General features: G+C 40.7%; 1 protein-coding gene across 3 annotated transcripts in view; it reads left to right on the forward strand.

The window, feature by feature from the left end:
• Positions 1-2,500, forward strand: part of LOC122252041 (cGMP-inhibited 3',5'-cyclic phosphodiesterase 3A) — a 148,433-nt gene that overhangs the window by 129,763 nt on the left and 16,170 nt on the right. For all 3 annotated transcript variants that reach the window (XM_086553221.1, XM_086553219.1, XM_086553220.1), the window contains 2 exons: positions 473-625; positions 1,566-1,677. In XM_086553221.1, the coding sequence (XP_086409347.1) occupies positions 473-625; positions 1,566-1,677 (265 nt within the window). The remainder of the gene's footprint in view (positions 1-472; positions 626-1,565; positions 1,678-2,500) is intronic.

Consider the following 2,500-nt stretch of genomic DNA (forward strand, 5'->3'; position numbering starts at 1 on the left):
AAAATGTAATTCAACAGCCGAAAATGTGTCATAGCCATAAACACTCTACAGGTGGCCTTTCCGATATACTTTTATACATCTGTTGCAATTAATCAAATTTGGTACACGAGACTTGTGAAAACTATGGCACTAATGAATCTGAAATTATATCATATAATTATATATTGTATATTATAATTATGTGATTATATAATTGTAAAAGTCAGGCTTGGATTGCAGTGCGATGTCACCGAAAACATTTTTTCTTTCTTTTTTTTTTCTTTTCTTTTTTAATCGAGAAGATGCACCCAGATTGATGGTGGTTGATGAATGGCTGACGTGTTAGTGATGATACTTGTTGATGAACATATCCCAGAAACGATGTTTTGGGGGGACGTTTGTTCCGACAGTCTTCCCGAAATCAAGTGCACCTCCGCCTCGAAAACTAAAATAAAGATATAAACCAAATTAAACCTCAAAATCTTGCCTCTAGGTGATGTCTCAAAGCGTCTTCGTGCTACAAGAAGACGGGGCGATCTTCGACCTCGAGCTCCTGCAGGACCATCACCTCCTCAACCGGATCTCCGAGTGGGACTATCCCATCTTTGACCTCCAGGAGAGTGCAGGCAACTTAATACTCAGTCAGGTAGGCTATGAGGATAGGTCTGACGTCATCACATACTCGTTTCTATCGTAGGATTATGTGGATTAATTATTCTTGTTCTTCGCAGGGATTATCTAGATTGTTTGGATTTGTTGTTCCTTTTATGTAATTAGGGATTATTAGAGGAGTATCGTTTGTGCTTTTTGGTGATGAGTGAAAGGGAAGGAGGGTCTGGTTATTGGCTGGTTTTGCGGTTTCGGAAAGCGACATGAGGAGTAAAAAGTACTTCGATTTTCAGGAACGAGAGGTTGGCTCAATCTTCAAAGAAAACATCATAGGTTCTTAAGTGATAGGAAATGTTTATGTTTCATGAAATGCAATTACTGTCATGCGAATGAATCAAAACTGACCATGGTACTTGGCATTACTCGTAGTTCTTGTAATATCACATTGCATATTGACTGCACATATTTCATACCTTCTTATCTGTTCATCTATGAACCTTTGAACTGTCACTCAACCTCATCTGATACTGAAGAATTCAGCACAATCATAGTTACTCTGAAATACGTTTTTCACACGTCACATGTTTTCCTAACCGAAAACGCCCACGCACTCAATATGGAGGAACACTCGACGAATCTGGAACTGGTTCCTCCTGTTACAGCAATTCTTCGGTTTATTTTGTCCTATCAATGTGTATTTTAGGTCATTCTGTAAACTCGTGCATGACCCAATAAGGTGAATTTCCTTTACATGGAGAAATCATACGTATAGCCTACATATTGCATATAGAAGACAAAAAAAAATGCATAAAAAATGTATTGAAAAACAAGACTCGTTTTTCAATGTATCTGTACATAGTGTTTTTTTTTTTTGTTTTTGTTTTTAGGGGGTGGGGGTTGACTTAGAATCAACACGATAAAGTGTTTTATTTTCGCCATTGACATTGTGCATATCTAACGAACTCCATTTCCCACAGCTGTGTTATCAAGTGTTTTCCGAAGTCGGGCTTTTTGAGACCTTCAAGATTCCGACCAAGGAATTCCTCAACTACTTCCATGCGCTCGAGCTCGGCTATAGAGACATCCCTTGTGAGTTTTTCTGCTTTATTTTTTTTTTCTCTCTCTCTCTCCCTCTCTCTCTCTCTCTCTCTCTCTCTCTCTCTCTCTCTCTCTCTCTCTCTCTCTCTCTCTCTCTCTCTCTCTCTCTCTCTCTCTCTCTCTCTCTCTCCCCTCTCCCTCTCTCTCTCTCTCTCTTCTCTCTCTCTCTCTCTCTCTTCTCTCTCTCTCTCTCTCTCTCTCTCTCTCTCTCTCTCTCTCTCTCTCTCTCTCTCTCTCTCTCTCTCTCTCTCTCTCTCTCTTTATTCACATGTAGCGAAGAAACATCCCTTGTGAGTTTTTCTGCTTTATTTTTTTTTCTCTCTCTCTCTCCTCTCTCTCTCTCTCTCTCTCTCTCTCTCTCTCTCTCTCTCTCTCTCTCTCTCTCTCTCTCTCTCTCTCTCTCTCTCTCTCTCTCTCTCTCTCTCTCTCTCTCTCTCTCTCTCTCTCTCTCTCTCTCTCTCTCTCTCTCTCTCTCTCTCTCTCTCTCTTTATTCACATGTAACGAAGAGACATCCCTTGTGAGTTTTTCTGCTTTATTTCTCTCTCTCTCTCTCTCTCTCTCTCTCTCTCTCTCTCTCTCTCTCTCTCTCTCTCTCTCTCTCTCTCTCTCTCCTCTCTCTCTCTTCTCTCTCCTCTCTCTCCTCTCCCTCCTCTCTCTCTCTTCTCTCTCCTCTCTCTCTCTTCTCTCTCTCTCTCTCTCTCTCTCTCTCTCTCTCTCTCTCTCTCTCTCTTTATTCACATGTAACGAAGAGACATCCCTTGTGAGTTTTTTCTGCTTTATTATTTTCTCCTTTTATTCATGTAACGACCATCA

This window comes from Penaeus japonicus, unplaced genomic scaffold (genome assembly GCF_977035675.1).
Source record: "Penaeus japonicus unplaced genomic scaffold, GWHDUDI00000001_assembly GWHDUDI00000028, whole genome shotgun sequence".
NCBI lineage: Eukaryota > Metazoa > Arthropoda > Malacostraca > Decapoda > Penaeidae > Penaeus > Penaeus japonicus.